The 16,055-nt window shown below is 34.6% G+C and overlaps 4 protein-coding genes and 1 long non-coding RNA gene across 7 annotated transcripts; 2 read left to right on the forward strand and 3 right to left on the reverse strand.

Annotated features, from left to right (window-relative positions):
• The first annotated feature begins 564 nt into the window (after positions 1–564).
• LOC108216264 (uncharacterized) lies at positions 565–3,267 on the forward strand. The gene is made up of 5 exons (XM_017388976.2): positions 565–1,041; positions 1,506–1,627; positions 1,948–2,039; positions 2,733–2,819; positions 2,920–3,267. Exons 1-5 carry the CDS (start codon positions 683–685, stop codon positions 3,025–3,027), a joined length of 768 nt encoding a protein of 255 aa, XP_017244465.1. The 5' UTR covers positions 565–682; the 3' UTR covers positions 3,028–3,267.
• A 165-nt stretch (positions 3,268–3,432) lies between these two features.
• LOC108215545 (serine/threonine protein phosphatase 2A 59 kDa regulatory subunit B' gamma isoform) lies at positions 3,433–6,970 on the reverse strand. Its single transcript, XM_017388028.2, has 2 exons — positions 5,302–6,970; positions 3,433–4,307 (listed from the first exon to the last, which is right to left on the reverse strand). Exons 1-2 carry the CDS (start codon positions 6,541–6,543, stop codon positions 3,921–3,923), a joined length of 1,629 nt encoding a protein of 542 aa, XP_017243517.1. The 5' UTR covers positions 6,544–6,970; the 3' UTR covers positions 3,433–3,920.
• Positions 6,971–7,766: 796 nt separating this feature from the next.
• LOC108219548 (chromatin remodeling protein EBS-like) lies at positions 7,767–12,215 on the reverse strand. Of its 2 annotated transcripts, none has more exons than XM_017393048.2 (5): positions 12,012–12,215; positions 11,488–11,830; positions 11,337–11,405; positions 10,387–10,522; positions 7,767–8,115 (listed from the first exon to the last, which is right to left on the reverse strand). In XM_017393048.2, exons 1-5 carry the CDS (start codon positions 12,082–12,084, stop codon positions 8,089–8,091), a joined length of 648 nt encoding a protein of 215 aa, XP_017248537.1. In that variant the 5' UTR covers positions 12,085–12,215; the 3' UTR covers positions 7,767–8,088. The 2 variants fall into 2 exon arrangements, with proteins under 2 accessions (XP_017248537.1, XP_063948013.1); XM_064091943.1 differs by having other exon boundaries at positions 7,827–8,115; positions 10,398–10,522; positions 12,012–12,199.
• Positions 12,216–12,897: 682 nt separating this feature from the next.
• Positions 12,898–13,445, forward strand: LOC108218291 (uncharacterized). The gene is made up of 2 exons (XR_001806346.2): positions 12,898–13,001; positions 13,138–13,445. It is a non-coding gene; the product is annotated as an uncharacterized LOC108218291 (long non-coding RNA).
• A 126-nt stretch (positions 13,446–13,571) lies between these two features.
• Positions 13,572–15,565, reverse strand: LOC108217738 (glycine-rich RNA-binding protein 4, mitochondrial). 2 transcript variants are annotated; one of them, XM_064091068.1, is made up of 5 exons: positions 15,353–15,565; positions 15,193–15,261; positions 14,569–14,675; positions 14,015–14,150; positions 13,572–13,811 (listed from the first exon to the last, which is right to left on the reverse strand). In XM_064091068.1, the coding sequence occupies exons 1-4, from the start codon at positions 15,498–15,500 to the stop codon at positions 14,037–14,039; spliced, it is 438 nt and encodes a 145-aa protein (XP_063947138.1). In that variant the 5' UTR covers positions 15,501–15,565; the 3' UTR covers positions 13,572–13,811; positions 14,015–14,036. The 2 variants fall into 2 exon arrangements, with proteins under 2 accessions (XP_063947138.1, XP_017246107.2); XM_017390618.2 differs by having other exon boundaries at positions 13,572–13,821; positions 15,353–15,563.
• Between the last annotated feature and the right edge of the window lie 490 nt (positions 15,566–16,055).

Genomic DNA, 16,055 nt, shown 5'->3' on the forward strand with positions numbered 1-16,055 from the left:
GAATGATGTTGATGTTCAAATCACTTTCGCACGTCAAAGACTGAAGAGTGCATTGTATTACCGGACTAGCGGAGGATCTATATATAGTGTCTGCATTATGAACGTAAATAAAAATAAATTGTAAATAAATTTTTAAAAATCTAAAAATATTGTCTGAAATACTAGAACTCAAAATTTAATATTTGGATGTAAATCATTCATAAAAAATATGCGAAACTCAATATATAATATTTTCAGAATTTCAACTAACGATCGAATGATATTTTTAATACAAATTTTTTAAATGAATGACTCATTTGAATCATGTTCATGTTTAATGATGATTTTAAAACAATTTAAATAAGTGAATGATACTTTTGATATTTTCCTTTTTAGCTAAGGCTCTGTAAACAGATTCTATCAGCGTAGATTTGATTATTTCGTGTAGTCAATGACTCTGGTCGTAAAATATATTATCCTACGAGTACTTTAAATATTCTTCTATATTTTAAGGTTGTCCAATCTTTATTCACAAGTTACACCTAAAGTCATATTTTTTACTATTTAGCAAAAAAGTTAAAAGTCATATTTTTTCTTCGGCGAGACTCTAAACAAAATTTATACAGTAAAAAAATATCGGTAGACCGAACTATTATAAACAACATAGTACTACAAGAGTTTTAACTTGCGAACTGTGAAAGACATGAGTTTCCTGGCAGGGGGGAGATTAGCGGGCAAAGAAGCTGCTTATTTTTTTCAAGAATCCAAACAAGCTGTGAGCCGTTTAGTTGACAAGAACAAGAAGATTACCTCGTATGATTCATTTGTTAAGGAATTACAAGTAGAATCGTCGGAGTCGGCTGATATTTTGCCGGAGATTCTTAGGCATTCTTTGCCGTCTAAATTGTTCCGGCCACCGACTGAATCTTCTTCTGATTCTCTCTCAGCTACCAAGTGGGCTCTTCCTTATGATCCAAAGAGTTTTAACTCTGTGTCCCGTGATGCGATTAATCCCCTTAAATCTTATGTTTCTCTGCCCCAAGTCACTTTTGGCCCTAAAAGGTTCTCTCTCTCTCTCTCTCTCTCTCTCTCTCTCTCTCTCTCTCTCTCTCTCCCTCCCCCTTCTCTCTCTCTCTCTCTCTCTCTCCCTCCCTCCCCTTCTCTCTCTCTCTCCCCTCTCTCTCCCTCTCCCCCCCCCCTCTGTGTGTGTGTGTGTTTGATGAATATTAGAATAACTATGTATGATTACAATAAATATAAACAATAAAACTATTGACTATAAAATAGAATTTTAGGATTGGAATTTTGCTGCTTCCATCAGATGTTTCTTCTGTAGAAGATGAGGCTTCGGTTGTACTAAACTAATTGCTTGTTGATTGTTACTGTTATTTTTTCTGATGTGGTTAACTGGTTTAGCACCGCAGAATTTCATTGCAAATAAAATGATAGGTGATGTTAACGTGAAATTTTGTTTGATTGTTTTAGCTTGATTGATTATTCATGTTTTGATAGGGTATTATATGCAGGTGGCAGTTGCCCAATGCAGAGAACTCCTTTGTAGCCTCCACTGCAAATGATTCTCGTCAAGATAAGTATGTTCCCGTTAACCCTGAGAAGTTGAAGGCTGCCGCTGCAGGATTTTCAGAAAGTAGGTGTCGACATTATTCTGTTAGATATTAGTACAATTTGATCGGTTAATATGAATATTTTGGTTGATTAGGTATCTGGTTTATGTGAATTGTTAGTTAGTTAGGTATGCATAAGACTATCAGTGCCCATTACTGATGGTGTTTGCTCAGTAGTCATATGGAGATTTAATCAAATTAAAATGTCTGGTCTTGACTCGGGGAAAGTGAAGAGGGTAATTCGTTATATATCTATATCCACTGAAGTGAGTTTCAATTAAATGTTTTATTGTGAATTTTTGAGCGACCTAACATCAGGTTATTTTTATGTAATTACATATAGTTGCAAAGGCATTTGCTGCTGCTACAGCTATCGTGTTTGGTGGTGCCACTTTAATGTTTGGACTCGCAGCCTCCAAGCTTGAACTGCGTGGTGTAAGTGTTAATTAGTTTTGCTTTTATTAATTAGTATTAAGTATCTCTCTTTATTATAAAGAGGCTCTGTTCTGTTACAATTTTCTGCGCACATGAAAGTGGATATAATTATATAAATCAGTATATGACTCATCAGCATGTACACACATGACGACACTACCACCCTGAATCCCTGATGTATTTCTTAAGTGTCCATAGTGAGAAGAGGAAGTTTATCCAAGATTTAGTTATTTAATAACATATTTTCTATAAATATACTCAGCTTGATACTTAGCATGTTGGCTAGGATTTAGCCGCAAAATCAATATTCAAACCTGCAGAGTGTATTTTCATAAATTACTTCTGTCTTGGTCCTTAGGTTCTGAATCTCAGTGTAAAATTAGGCTAATGCAGTGGAATGAAGCTTTCAACGCATGCCTTCAAAACTTTGAAGATGAAAATGCCTTGAGCGAAACAATTGCCTTGAATCATTGAGTTGTTTTTATTGGCTTTAGAATTGACTCCTGCATTTAGGGTATATTTCTCCACTCTGATTCCGTCATTACATCTGCTACAGTCTGGACACTAAATTTACATTGCCATAGTAAGATAGTGTTAATGAAATTTAGTACTTGGATTTGATGAGATGTACTGTATTGTTTTGTGACATTTTGTTTGCCGAAAATTGTTATGTGACATATTAAATGATTACAGAGTGATGACCTTCGGATAAAAGGAAGAGAACTTGTGAATCCAAGATTTGAAATGATCAAGGAGCGAGTAATCCCATTACGAACTTGGGTGTGTGAAATCATAATTTCAGTTCCTGTTTATATTTTAAATTTGCTCAACTTCCATGTATACTTGTTAGACTTAAAAGCATTTAAACTTTTGATTTCAGGCGGAAGGCATGTCAAAAAAATGGCATTTTGAGAAGGAACAAGACGTAAAAAACAATCCTCTACTAAAGGAGCTCTCAAAACAAATGGGCGCAAAATCCTCAAGCTAAAATCTTCGGATTAAGCAGTAATTGTGGTATTGTATGTAAAATACTGAAATCTATGTATATAAACAGCTGTGGAGTCAGATGGCTGTGAGTTGAAGAGTAATAATGGAAACTGATTCACTGTTAAAATCTGTCAGAACGGATCTGGTATCGATTGGTGAAATCTCTATCTTGCTCTGTAAGATTTGTTGTTGTTCAAGCACTTGTATGATAATTGAATTATTAATCAGTCTTGTTTTTGCATTCAGGCCTCAAATATCATCTCGTAGCAATTCCTAATATTCTAAATGTGATATTAAAGATCATTTCCCTGACAACTAATGTTCTAAATGTGATATTAAAGATCATTTTCCCGACATTGTTGAAATATTACATCTACTTCTCCATCGGACAAACTACAACTCAAACTGAAAATGAAATATGTTTTGATGTTATTATTCGATAGCATTACTCCGGCAAAGTTGTGTCTTACACTTACGGGTTACAACCGATCAATTAGCAGCTAATAATGCTGCATATATTGGTTAAATTAAACATGAATTTTGCAGTAGAAAGGAAAAACATGATCAACAATGCTAGTACGGAGTAACCCTCCCATGCTTCATCCACACAAATAACACTGAGGAGACAAATTTCAAAATACCATCTCCGAGAATCAATTGACGCTTGATACACACACCTCCATGGCTGACAACAGTCGAGGGAATACCCGAGACCCAGCGCAAAGAACAAGAAATGGACATAACCTTAATATCCGCAGAATCCCACCATCTGTCATCTATAGCCAGCAGAGCGGAGACCAGATTTTTTAGGAAAGTGGGCGTGACATGTCGCCTTTTGTACGATCATCAACAGGTTGATGATGATGACAACTTGAGTGCTCATGAAAGTCATCTTCAACTACCTGCGGCAGTCTGACAATTTGTGCTAGCAGATATTGCGACAGAAGCAAAACTTGAGTCGAGCAAACCCCCGTTGCTCCCAGCCTTGGATGCGGCGACATCTTCCAGCCGCTTCCAGGTGGATAACCTTTTGCTTAATGTTTCTTTTTCCTTGATTTGATATTCTTCGAACTTGGATAGGCAGTCATCAAAAAGAGCCTGATCTGCATCTGAAAAGACTTTCTTCACATTAAGGGTTAAGCTTTGAACAGCTTGATTCCAGTGACTCCTGGTGTTGCTTTCCAAGGCCGGGATGATTATGGGTAGTATAACCCTCCGATTCTGGGTAATCAGAGTCCGTATATGATCATTATTCCATAGGAATAATGCACGCTCAGCTACCTGCAACAAGTAAATGAGATGTTAGACAATCACTATGAAATTTATAATAAAGTACAAGCAAAGAGGAAAACACCACTTATTGCTCAGAATAAACTATACTAAAAATAAAGATCATAAGTGAACTCTTAATAAAGGGAAAGAAAAGACCACAAATTAACCGTGTCGATAGTCTGTTTCCAATCCTTCTGCTTGTAAGATTATTAGATCAGATTCATAGTTTAAATGCCAAGCTCAAACAAATCCATGCTTCATGATCACATTTAAACTATTCCAACAATTCTCTCCTTACATAGTTTATAAAATATGAATGCTACTTCTAAGGAAATATGCCGTAATAATTCCAAAAATGGATCTGATACCTAAATATGTTTAACTGCTCCAAACAAAAGAGAAATATAATTAGAAAACAAAATAACCAACTCCAGAATCTAAATGGGGCTTTGATGTCCTTCTAAACTTTTATATCGATCATTAATTTCAGTCTTTTCTTGAATTTGTCTCGCATCATTCTACCTCTGATTCATGGTATGCAAGACTCTCAAGGAATAAGATAATCATCAATTATACATCTCCCAAACACATAGCAAGTTGATTTACAGTGCCTATGTTTGACAGGATACAATAACCTCAGGCACAAATATGGCACTGTTCATTCATTGTTACCTAGTTTAAGTATAGTGCCAGATCTCCTTTTGTACCATAAAAAAAAAATTAATGACTGTACAACAATTCAAGATTGCCAAAAAATCAGAAGCTAATTTTTGAAACTTAGCCTATATCACATTTAGACATGACCGCTATTCTCCATAATAATAGTCAGAAGAACTCTCCAGTATGTCTTATATGTAGTACATGGTACATATTTGAGTGGCTTAGACATAAGTCTGGTAGAATAGCTTGCACATTTAAACATCACCATTGGTCAATTAAAGAAGTGATGAACCAGTAGTTCCCTGTAGCATCAAATTAGCACATATTTATTTGCCGAAATTACCTGAAAGTGTGAGCTGTTGAGGCAACGACCAATCTGACGTAACAATGGAACCATGACCTTTTGAAATTCGGCAGCTTGGGTAGCTTCGAGAACTTCTTCTAGCTCGCCAAGGAACATAACCTCTTTTGAACTATTAGTTATTGGCCAATACTTCAACAGACCTCGGATCACTGGATCAGCCAGCTTACAGTCTTTCTCAACAAATTGGGCAATGCAATACGAAAGTTGTTGGTGATACACTGATATACTTTTGGGTTTGTGAAGGGGAATCAGTGCACGGACAAGGAATAGCTTGTGTTCTTCCTTCAAAGGCAATGCAAAACCATTAATAATACTACCCAAGATTTCAAGCAATTCAGCGATACCATTATGGTGGCCTGTCTCAAATATAAAATTAAAGAATACATTATTAATGGATTTCCTAATAAATGGACGATGCACCATGAACTTTCCATATATGCGGTGAAGGATTGTCTTTAAGTATTCCCTCTCTCTTTGATCGTCTGAGTCAAAGAGGTCAAGTATTCTCAAAATAAAAGATTGGTCAATGTATCTTTTAGCCAGTTTTGCATCAGTCTCCGGGGAAGCAATAAATCTCAAAAGAAATTCGTACACAATTTGGAGATGAGGCCATGACGGCTCCAAAGTCGGTTCGTCATCCTCTGGGTCATACACATCCAGTACTTTATTGTCATGATTTGGCAAGGCTCGAAACAAATTCACAGCAATCATTTTTGTGATTTCCTGCATTGTAATCTCATTGAACTTAGACGTCACTGATGAAATGTAGTCAACAAGCTCAAGCAAAGTTTGTCGCTTAATATCCTTTTCTTTTAGATTTTTCGAGGGATCAGTAAAATCAAACACAATACAGCACATACTCAACTTCTTTACAAAAAGATTGTGCTTTTCAGAGTTCGGAACATCCTTAAAGCTAGGCAAAGCTTCATAAACCACATTTTCCCTCCTTTGATCAGCTTGTGAACCCATCAGACCTACCTTCTTTCCTTGCTCTGATTTAACACTAGTACTCATTGGTTCTTGAACATGTGTTCCATTACTAGGACGAGAACCTCCCGACCCCGAATTAACCGCCTTCCTAGAACCAGAATTACTCTGAGAACTATTACTAACACCACCAGCCAAGCTCACAGAATTAAACACACCCTCATTGCTCAAATTACTACGCGAAGATTTTGACGATGTCTTCCGAGGAAGTTTACCTAATATCTGCTTAAACATATCAGCTAAGAAACCCAAATTCTATACAACAAAAAGCTTCCACCTTTAACATGTAAATCAAATTTTACACATTTTCAAGCCAAAACAAGACAACCCTCCAATTATACACACAAATCTTGATCAAAAACACCAAAATCTTGATAAAAAAAACACAATACTAAACCCAGTATCAAGAATCTCAAATTGGTTGATTTAAGCCTCAAAACTTCAAATTTTCACCAACCAAAGTATGGATTGATCTTGAGTAAAGAATAGAAGAACTTACATTGATGACGTCACGAAGATCTGAAAGAGAAAAGTGATGAGAAACAATGATTTTTTGGGGAAAGCAGAAAGAATGATTTTAAAGAAACCCTACTTAGGTTGGGATGCAATCTTGTAAGAACATGAAATAAATTTATTTTAATTAATGAAAAAGAAAAAGAACAAAGTGGTGTATTTGAATTGGTAACAAGTAAATTAATTTAGCAGGCGTTGGACACTGTATACACTATACATGATATACTTACTTTCAGATGAATAAAGTGATTAAAAATATCACTTTTACAGTAGCGTGACATACAGTCACACACTACGCATTTGCGAAATCGAAAATCGAGGTATTTATGTGATCGTAAAATCAGAAATCGAAACTTATCCGTTTGACCTTCTGATTATTTATAAGAGATTTTTGGAATTATATTTAAATAAATTTGATATTTTTAATTAAAAAATAATGTAATTGGTGAATTTTTTTTATAAGAATTAATCAGAACTTTTTAATATATCAAAGAATTTTAGAACACTAAGGTAAATAAATATGATAATGCTTTGATAAAACTCTTTTCGAGAACTAATCAACCCGCTAATTTCTTAATAGGACAAAATTTTTTATTGTATTACACAAGACATTGTTTTTTTTGTTAATTTCTTAATGCGACAAGAATTTTGATTTATATCATATTTTATACGTGACAATTCTTTTTTTGAAAAGTAGTACCAGGTAATCTATAAAGATTATTAACCAGATTTGCACAACTTTTATCTGAAAGAGCTGTTTATAATTTATACTAGGCCTTCTGTCAAAAAAATAAAATAAAATTATACTAGGCCAAAATAATATAGATGTTGTTAAAATGTTTGTTAATGTTTTTTTTGAGAAAAATTGTTTGTTAATGTTGTTTATAATATTTTTTTATGGTAGTTCTATCCTTATTGTCACCCGCTGATACGAAATTGAAATGTTAGACAAAGAAACTGACATAATGATTCAAATTTTCAAGCATCCAGCTATGGCAATCAGGTGGTTCCGCAACTGCTTGTTTACTCTTTTCCCTTAATTTAGAGAAGGAATTTTTTTAAAAAAAATAATAACACATAACTACTACCACAGGAAAGGAAAATCTCCAATTGGTACACAGATAGTTTCAGTCTAAGTGAAATTTAGTGTCATGTCCCAGTCCAGCATGCTACCTCTTCTCTGCGCTATACAAATCAACTACACAACAGCAGCAATGGAGCTAATGCAGCTAGGAAATGAGACTTCAGATTAAGTATCACACTCAGTCATCTCTTCCTGCGCTTGGGTTCCACCTAAGATTTTGTCAAATGGAAGGCAACATCAGAGGGTGGCATTGTACTGTTGAAATTTCAACAATATATAATTGCAAATTTGCAACAACTTCGAGTACTGATATTTGGGACCAAAATTACTTGGGTGGCGAAGATACCTTTACAATACAAAAAAATGTGCATTTGCAATTTCCACGAGGAAATTCGGATGCATGTAAACTACTGATATGGCGTATCAACCATTGTATTCATTCGAATACTTAACATTATATGAGCATTCTAATAAGTAATAATCACATTAGAGTACACAAGCATAAAAAATAAATTAACCGATTCTGCAAGATAATCAGAGGAGCCGAGTAAATGTTGACAGCAGAAGTATGATATGAATTATGATGTGAGCATGTACAAAGACATGCCATACATATCTAGCAATTAGGCATACCAGATAAGCAAGGGCTTAGGAGCATACAAGAGGTGATAACCCTGGACTGTACTGCACCATTGACTAGTATAGTAGTACTAGTGACAAACAAAGTGTAGCAGACTAGCAAGTACTTGATCATCTACTATATATTTATTATAATTTGAGAATTTGACCGAAATTTGAATCAGCCAAAAAAAACTGTAATGGAGATTTTTTTGATAGAACTGAAGTGTACAACATTCTTTGCAACTGTAATGATGAGGTCAGTTTGCTTAAGCTCTGCATTGTACGGCATGTAACGGCTAATAATTCTCATCAACTTATCCAACCCATGCCGATTTGCTTTTTTATGAAAAAATGGATCTCTTAGAAACTTGTATGACTCTATTCTGATTTATTTTTATACAAGTTATGGTATCTTATTTTGACGTTAAGTACAAGTTCAATGTAAATAGGGTGCTCTATGGTGTTTGAGTTTAAGTAATTAAAGTACTTCCCACCTGGCTAACCCCCTACTAGGGGTGTCAAACGGATAAAACGGATACGGATGTATCCATATCCGTATCTGAATCCGCCAACTAAAAACCGTATCCGAATCCGTATCCGTATCCTCGAATTTTAGAATAAAAATATCCGTCTCCGTATCCGCCAGATATTATTCGGATACGGATAATATCCGGATCTGTTTTTTCAAATACTACCAAAAATCAAATACACATTCTCAACTATAGTTTCACTTTACTTATGACTGCGACCTGATATGCAAACAAAGTTACAAACAGAACAAGTGAGCAGATCCCTAACAATGCTTGGCTGAAATCTGGACACATGAAATACAACACCTTGTTCCATTATTTAACTATTTAACTAAGGTGAATGATTTGAAAAACTCGACTACAGTTAGATCAAATCTGCAACCCAATCAAACAAGACACAAATCATGGATTGTTAGATTAAGAAACAAGAATGAAATCAGATTAGGAAAATAAATAATCATATACCTCGTAAGAACTTATAAGAACTAATCGAATCGATTGTAAGATCTGAGAGAAGGATTTAGGGTTAGAACAAAAGAAGAGCATGGCTGCGGCGGGTTAAGATCAGGTTAGGTATTTTAGAACAAGTCGACCCTCGACCGTGTGTATCGTGTATGTACATCCTTCTATTTGCTTTTTGTTTTTACGGTAATGTTTCTTTTATTTTCTTTTTGTTTTTAAGGTAATATTTCTTTTTTATTCTAAATATTAATTTCTGTTCAAAATTTATACACAAAAAAAAAAAAAATATATAATAATTATTTATAAATGTTATATATATTTTATATATATATATATATATTATATATATATATATTCGGATACGGATACGCCTATATCCATATCCGTATCCGCTTTTTCCCGGATACGGTAACAGATTTTTCGGATGGATATCGGATTTTTCGGATTTTTTTGACAGCCCTACCCCCTGCACCCATGATGGTTAGATGAACTTCCTCTATTTCAAGTTATGCTTTTAAGATCATATATGCAACTCTCTTCACATAAATATAATTGCGGGCTTTTAAAAGTTTATTGCCAAAAAACAATTTTGTTAAGTTTCTCGAATGTATACCCTAAGAGAGTAATCACCATATTTCGTGCACAAAAATGACAGGATGTAAATACCTAATGTTAAGAAGAGAGATTTATATAATATATTCAATTTTTTCTTATTAGATTCTACTTTTCCTTGCTGAAAACCGAGGAGCTAAATCCACCGATCAATATGTGATAAATACTTCATAGGTATCTCCGCATATATTTTTTATCACAATCCTGCAACGCTGATATATTTAATCGAACAATGAGATTTTAAGACATCCTCACCTTAGCCTCACCATTTGATAGTGGCAATGAGTTCAAGGATCTTTTGGAATCCTCTTCAGATGCACAATCCGCACAAATGAATTGTTCCAACTTTCTTGCTTCTTCAATGGTCATGCCCATACAAGAAGGATGGAACCTGAAAACTGAGGTAGATCAGCAATTTCTTGAAACACAACTATCAAGTATTAACAGTATTGATAGAACTTATGCCTTAAGCTATCTATATAAGTATGTATAATGTAGTTATAGTATGTTAATGTAGTTATGTAGCGTTGTGTTGTGTAAATGGAGCTAGTAGGCATGCTGGCATTGTGAGCAATTCATACTTGTGTGCATACGAACACATGATCATTTACTCCCGTCATTATTATTTCTAATGTAGCAACTAACAGTAACTAGCATATGAGGTAAATAACCTCTGGCCGTGTTCTGACGTTCATATAAAGATCAGAATAGGATCAAATTAGATCGCATTGAATATATACATCATAACAAATCGACTTCCCAGAGCTAAAGAAGTAGTTTAGCCATCCACAAATTAGTCAAGCTATGGACCAGAGGAAGGGCCAATACGAAAATTTTCCTCGCATGCATTTGTAAGTCATTATGTAGCGCTTTCATTGCAAGATGCCTATCACCAAAATTTTATCGGCTGCAACCATGCTCAAGTCTATGATGAAAAGTAATATAGTCTTGTTCTATATCAGGTATATAAAGTCAATAACTAAAAGCGGAAAGTGTACTTCAGGTATATAAAGTCAGTAAATAAAAACGGAAAGTGTACTATGCGCAGTGTGCTAATAATTGCAATGATCTTCAAGTATAAATATACCAACAAAATGGTGGGGAATTTTAATCTTGTTCATTTCCCTTAGTATCCTTTCACACAGATATACAAGTTTACTGCATTACAGATAACATCAGACTATAAGTAAAATGGAAGTGTATACCAGTCTTTGCAGCCTTCGCATTGTACCATGAGATCATCCGGATTGTATGGCATTTCACACTTGCAATACCTACAAAACAAATCAACGATTATTAACATTCCCACAATTCAATGTCGCATAACATAAACTTATTTGGAGCAAATCAACTCACACAGCAACACGATCGGGAATAAAACCCCCAGTAGAAGCCTTGTATTCAAACCGACAAAAGTAATCCTCAGTCCCTACATTCTCAAGCTTAGTATAATTCTTGAAAGAATGCACAATGCACTTCCCTTCTATCGTATGCGCACTTTGCACATCGTAGTGGTCCGATAAAAACAGCTCTTTTGCTCCATGGAATTGACGGCGACCGCCTTGAGATTCCTCGGGGCGGTAGTACCAACGAACCCTGACTTTGACGTTGCTGCGGTGATCGGCCTCCAGCTTCTCTACTCGCGCCACATAGGGAGCCTTGTCGGAATCTGAGGGGCGGAGCAACACGCAGTCTCCAGCTGCGAGAAGATATGACATAATTGCATAATTGAACATTAATTGAATTGAAAAATAAAAGGAAGAGAGAGGGAGAGGGAGAGAGAGAGAGAGAGAGGGGGGGGGGGAGGGGGGGAGAGGGAGCGGGAGGGAGAGGGAGAGGGAAGGAGGGAGAGGGAGGGAGAGGGAGGTCGTGGTGCTTACGTCGGACGACTTTGTTGGTGCCTTTGATTGCGTACGTGTCGAGGTCTTTTTTGCCTGGTTTTGTCTTTGCCATCAGTTGAGAGAGGGAGAGAGATTGAAAATGGTGGAGCTGGACTGGACTCTGGAGTGAAACCCTAAATAATTGGGGGAGAGGGTACAGTTTTATTGGAGTGGAGAGTCGCGCACATGATGAAGGCCCACGTAAAGGTCACAATAATATTTCCGATTAATCAAACTAGTTAAACGCCGTAAACGGTATTGGATTATACATACATTAATTCTGTAAATATTACTCCCTCTGTCCCATTTTAACTGATGTTTGACTTTCTAGCACGTATATTGACATGTAAAAAAACAATATCTACACTTAATAAAATAATTCAATTCTTATATCAAATAAAAGTTTAAGTTCTAAACTTTTATTTGATATAAATTTTATAAAAAATTATTATGTTTAGATGTGACTTTTTTAGCATCTAAAAATACGTGCAAAAAAGTCAAAAACAGTTAAAATGGGACGGAGGGAGTAATTGAACTGATCTAAGATAGTTAATGGATTGAATGAAAACTGATCACTCACAGCTGTCACATTTAATTTGTAGTTTCCATGTTTGTTTCATCAAAATTACTATTCTTTTAATCAAAAAGTTATCATTTTTTTATTATCTGTATTTTTAAATTTGTCCAATATTTCTCCTAATACATTCTCAACCCTAGATATTTATTTATCTTAAATTATAATTCATATCTGATATTATTAAAAATAAAAATAATATGTAAAATATTCAACACCAATGAGACTTTATTGTTATCTAAAATTTTTAATCAATCTCATGATATAGACTATGTTTGTTGAACCTTTTTATAAACTGTAAAAACATTCAAAATCATGTGATTTTCTGGTATTACTCGGAATACTCTGAGCAAGGATATTGATTACTGCGAACATCATCTAGTTGACGGCGATGATGATTTATCTGTCGAGTTTCGGTATCGAATTCGTTAAACTTGATCATCCTGTTACTCTATTTAATTTGTTTCTATGTTTGTATTGTGATATTGTTTTCATAATTTGATGGTTAATGCCCGGTTTGTGTGGATTTTGCTAATGGTGTGGTGTTTTAAGGTAAAGATCAGGAGTCTCATGGATTTGAAGGGTCGAACATTGGTGGACAAGTTCAAGGCAGTAACATATGCGGAGAATTCAAAAAACAAAGTAATTATCCAAGTACAAGTCACTTCACTTAGGAATTAGGATGCTAAGAAAAGCTCAGACATATGAAGATTAATGCAGTATAGCAGCGATAGATAAGAGGTTCCCCCTGGATCACATCACCCGGGGATGACAAGAATTCTAATAATCTTCTGAGTGAGCCTCTTGTATTCGTTGGCACAGATAAAGGTTTTCTGTTTATTGGGAGAAATCTTTGCTGATACATGCTCTTTTGTTAGTTCCACTTTCGGACAATTTCATTCCTCTCAGTATTAGACTCTCGGTGTTTGATTTATCACTAGAGATGCCAACATGAATAATGGAATTGATTTCAATTTACAAACCCATGATATCATAAAATTAGTCATAATACCAATTAAATTTCCCAACAACTTTGTCTTACAAGGAAAAAGGTTTTCGTATAATTTACGAGAGTATCAAGCCGGCGTAATAAACTTCCTATATCCAAGTTGAAAGGCATACTTGCTGGGTATCTGTCACAGCAGAAAGCTTCGAGCCTTCAATGATGCACAACAGCAATGCCAAATATGCTTCCTTCTCCAAACAAAGCTGCCACGCAAATTAAGCTGGGATTTGCTGAAACCATCAGGGAAGCTCAGTTCCATAAGCCAAAAGATTTGATCATTGTTAAGGTTGCAAATCACTAGCTTTTAATAAAGCGGCATTTCAACTAGTTTTTATGATGCCAATATAACTTTAATCCGATACTTAAGAACATATTCGACCAATAGTCCAATACAAATAATCTTGCAAACTCAAATTTGGTCACCTCATAATTAACAGTACGTGAATCAGTTCTTCCCAGCATTAGCAATTCCACTGTTAGCAAGGCGCGGTACTACCACAGGTCCACCACGAACCTTTTCAAGCGCATAGCTGATCCTTAAAGGTCGTCCTAAATATGCCTGCAAGCATCTTTTTCAGATATATAACATACACTAAGGGTGTGTTCACTTCATGGAATGGAATGAGGGGAGAATGGAATGAAAAATTATATAGAAGTTTTAAAAAGAAAGAAGAAAGTATGAGATAATTGTGACAAAACATAAATGTAGTTAATTTTTTTGTGAGAAAGATTGTGAAGAAACATGATGTTGAAATGGAATGAGCATTCCTTCCAAAACATGTGGGTTAGAGTTATAGTTAAAATAATAAGGTTGGAATGATTGAAGGAATGAAAATTATATACATTTTTTTTATCAACACCATTTTAGAGTACAAAATTCATTTCATTCTCCCTCAATTCCATTCACTCCAAGTGAACACAACCTAACAGTGTATCGTACAACCAAAATTACAAGCTAGAATAAGCTCCTTACTAACCTTTCCATCCATTGCATCTTTTGCAGATCCAGCTTCATCTCCATTCGAGAAATATACAAAACCAAAACCTCTCGACCTTCCAGTATCTTTATCATACATTATCCTTACTATAAAACTCATCAACAGAATACAGAACAACAATATAAATGTCTGAGAAAATCAAATTCAGCTCATAATCCTTCAACTATAACATTGAAAAACAAAGACAATAAGTATACTCATAGATAGTCTAGTGACACCAAGCCCCTTTCCCTCCATTACCATAACAAGGTCATAGGTTTGAATCCCGACTAAACTCTCTTGTACCAGAAAAAGAATATGGGAACTACTAACATAAACAAAAAAAAACCTATGACATCCAAAAACAAACACATCGAATCCCCAACTAACCTTCCTTGTTCATAAGAAAACTGTAGCAACTACCCAAGTAAAAACAAAAATAATATTATTGATCACATTTACCAAAATTAAGGTATTCAGTTCAATACACTTCTAAATAATTTTCACCAAATATGAGTCCCATACTCCCATTAATACCGACTCCACAAAAAACATGAGTCAGACATTTGATCAAACACATGGAGACCCGATTAGTAAAAAGTGATTTAACAAAAGAATTCATACCTTCAGTAACCTCACCGAAAGAAGAAAAGGCGTCCTTCAGTGATTTCTCATCCACAGACCATGACAAGCCTAATAAACCAACCAGAACACACACAAAAATAATTAAAATTGATAAATATATATAATTTAAACATACAGAGGAAAGGAATAAAGAGCCGACCAGCAACAAAAAGCTTGTTGGTGGGTGGAGGGGATGAAGAAGATGAAAAAGATCGGCAGAAGCTAGTTGAAAATAAATACTGGGGTTTATTTTGAACTGCTGCCATTGCTCTTATTCTTCTGCCCATTAACATTATAGTGTTATTCATCTCAAGTTTACTGATGTGTTTCTCAGTTTCTGTAGGTTGCTGTTGCTCCGTCGAAATTAAAAAAACAGAGCTCCCTCCCATTTTATCCGTTTTAAGTTTTTTACTGGTACTCTGCTGGTCTTGAACAGTGAAACTTCGTAATTTATTATTTATAATTTAACTTTTTAACATCATATTTTAGTATTTTAATATTAACGAATTGAGTTTTAATTAAATTATATTAACAAACGGATTACATTTTCTCATGAAAATTTAGCTTTTATAATTTGTTATCTATTTATAAATATTATTCTGTTATTAATATGTGATAATTTATTATTCAATTAATTTTAAATCAAAATTTTCATATTTCGTATGTCTTCATGTGTATGAAAAAAGATATTATTCATGTAGTAACAAATTAGAGTTAGAAAAGGCTTCGTAATGATTCGTTAGATTTAAAAAGAGTTATAGGAAGGTTCTTGTTAAAAAACACATTCAAAATTATATATTTACAAATTTTTTTGTAACATCTTTATAAATTTTTTTATGAAATATTATAAGATGATGTATTAT

This window comes from Daucus carota, chromosome 4, assembly GCF_001625215.2.
Source record: "Daucus carota subsp. sativus chromosome 4, DH1 v3.0, whole genome shotgun sequence".
In the NCBI taxonomy this organism is placed as follows: domain Eukaryota; kingdom Viridiplantae; phylum Streptophyta; class Magnoliopsida; order Apiales; family Apiaceae; genus Daucus; species Daucus carota.